Source organism: Gastrolobium bilobum, unplaced genomic scaffold (genome assembly GCF_033153095.1).
Source record: "Gastrolobium bilobum isolate Gb01-03AN ecotype WA unplaced genomic scaffold, APGP_CSIRO_Gbil_v1 utg37169, whole genome shotgun sequence".
Lineage (NCBI taxonomy): Eukaryota > Viridiplantae > Streptophyta > Magnoliopsida > Fabales > Fabaceae > Gastrolobium > Gastrolobium bilobum.
In genome coordinates, this window is record NW_026896996.1 from 1 (window position 1) to 2,242 (window position 2,242).

Consider the following 2,242-nt stretch of genomic DNA (forward strand, 5'->3'; position numbering starts at 1 on the left):
TTTTTTTGTTTCCATTGTCATGTTATGTACACTTGAAGCTATTTGCATTTATGTTGTAATATTAGATACTTTGACAAACATATTGGCCCTGTACTGTATTTAATGAATTTTCGTGAGTTTATGTTTAGAGGTGTTTATGCAATTGCAGTGATACTGGTTTGGTTATCGTGTTAATATTATGACAGAAAACTATTGACATAGTAAGTGTACTGATTTTGAAATTGTTTATCGCAGGTACAATCTTCGAACAACACAATTATGACCGAGGAAATCCAGAGTTTCAGAAACAAAAAAAATCACACTTGGACTGCCGAGGAAGATAAGATATTGGTCGAATGTATGACTGAAATTGCACATCTTTGGAGAGGTGAGAACGGGTTCAAACAAGGTTTCTCTAATGCACTTGAGAGGATGATGCATGTGAAGATACATGATTGTTCACTTAAAGAAAAACAGTACAATGCAATTTATGAAATGACCGGAGGTCCTGGTGGAAGTGGGTTCGGATGGAACGACTCGAAGAAAATGATTGACGTCGAGAAGGAAATATTTGATGACTGGGTTAAGGTGAAAGTGCTTGAAGTTATCTGTTTCATTATGCATAGCTTTATAGTTTGTGATGTTTTTGTATTCAGTGTTTAACTTACTGTCTTTATCCACAGTCTCACCCAACTGCAAAAGGCCTTTACAACAAGCCTTTCCCCCACTATGATATTTTGGGAACCATATTTGGCAAGGATGCAGCAACCGGAGGTAATGCAGAGACAATGGGACAAACGGTCAATGTCATGGAGTCAAATACGGGATGCAATGCAGAGAGTGTGAATGTATTTGACGATGATCTAGACCTCACGGGGGACTACATACCCACACCATTACCAGATCCAATGATACCAGAAGTCCCAATTGAAGAAATTGTGCCGCCCTCAGATGTGTCTACTGCTACTGCCAAAAAGGGAAAGAAACGTGACAGACCCGAAGATCCATTGGTTGCTCCAATAGTTGAAGTTATGAAAGATATAAATCAAAACTACCGTGAAGGTATTGACAAGCTGGTTTCATGCTTTCAGCATCAAGCTCATGGGAGTAAAAGACGGATGTCACTTATGGAAGAGCTGGAAAAAATTGGAGATCTGACTGATTCACAGATGGTTAAACTTGCGGTGCAGTTGGCAAATAATACAACTTTAACAGATGTCTTCATGCAATGCAATGATCAGCAAAGGAAGTGTCTCCTGGCTGACTTGCTCAGTAATTCACTATAGACTGATATGATAGTTTTTTGATGCGTCTTTTGTATATAGCGCATGGCTTGGTTATGTTATTTTTTGGCGTGGACAGGTTTAGACTTGGTAAAGTGATAATAGTTTTGGATAGCCCTAATGAAGGACATTCAATGATGGACTCAGATTCAACATGACATTGGTAATGTTTTTTTGGATGTGGATCCAGTGTCATGTATGCAATTTGAAATTTTTCAAGTCATTAGCTCATCTGGTGGTAAAAGCTTAACTTCAGAGGATGTTTGTACTAAGGATCCCAATAACTGATATCCCTCCATTGTCATATGTTCCTGTTACCTACCTATGCAATGCAATCAGTTTTTGGTTCCAATTAGATGCTACTGCAACAGGTATGTAATACACATATATATTTTTTTATAATTATTCAATGTTATTACCTTACTGCTGATGTTTGCATTATATGAAAACAGGTTAAACTCCTATTACAGGTCTGAAATTGCTTCAGTTTCATTATTGAACCTTGCTGTGATGTCCAATTGAAGCTGTTTTGTCAAATACTAGATATAGAACATGATGTTGATCTGAAGCACATATAAATACAGACCGTGGACTAAAGGAAACAAAGCAGAGAGATGTTGTTATTTAATGTTGTTATTTAATGTTAACTTCCAGTTATTGGACATAAGGACATATTTGTATAAACCAATATAAGGACCCTGTAGATGGTTATAAAGCTACTTATCTCGTTATTGATATGAGCTGTGTTAATTAACCTGTTTTCTTGGACACTTATATTATGACTTAAGTATTGATTATAAGAAAAGGATCCAATTATAGCAGATCCACTAATTGCAGCCTTGCTCTATGGATACTTCTGTCGACACAATTAATAAGTGCAATGCAGATCCACTGCTTTTTATGTCAATTTTTATTAATCTATATTGGACTGCAAGAGTCACCTGATGGGGAGTACAAAATTGAATGGAAAAGATTGACTG

At 36.7% G+C, this 2,242-nt stretch overlaps 1 protein-coding gene across 1 annotated transcript; it reads left to right on the forward strand.

Moving 5' to 3' along the window:
* Nucleotides 1–65: 65 nt before the first annotated feature.
* LOC133303262 (uncharacterized) lies at nt 66–1,265 on the forward strand (the record flags this gene model as incomplete). The annotated part of the gene is made up of 3 exons (XM_061503140.1): nt 66–156; nt 235–567; nt 663–1,265. Coding segments are annotated over 3 exons (1,027 nt in total), but the record flags the coding sequence as incomplete, so codon positions are not given.
* Nucleotides 1,266–2,242: the final 977 nt, after the last annotated feature.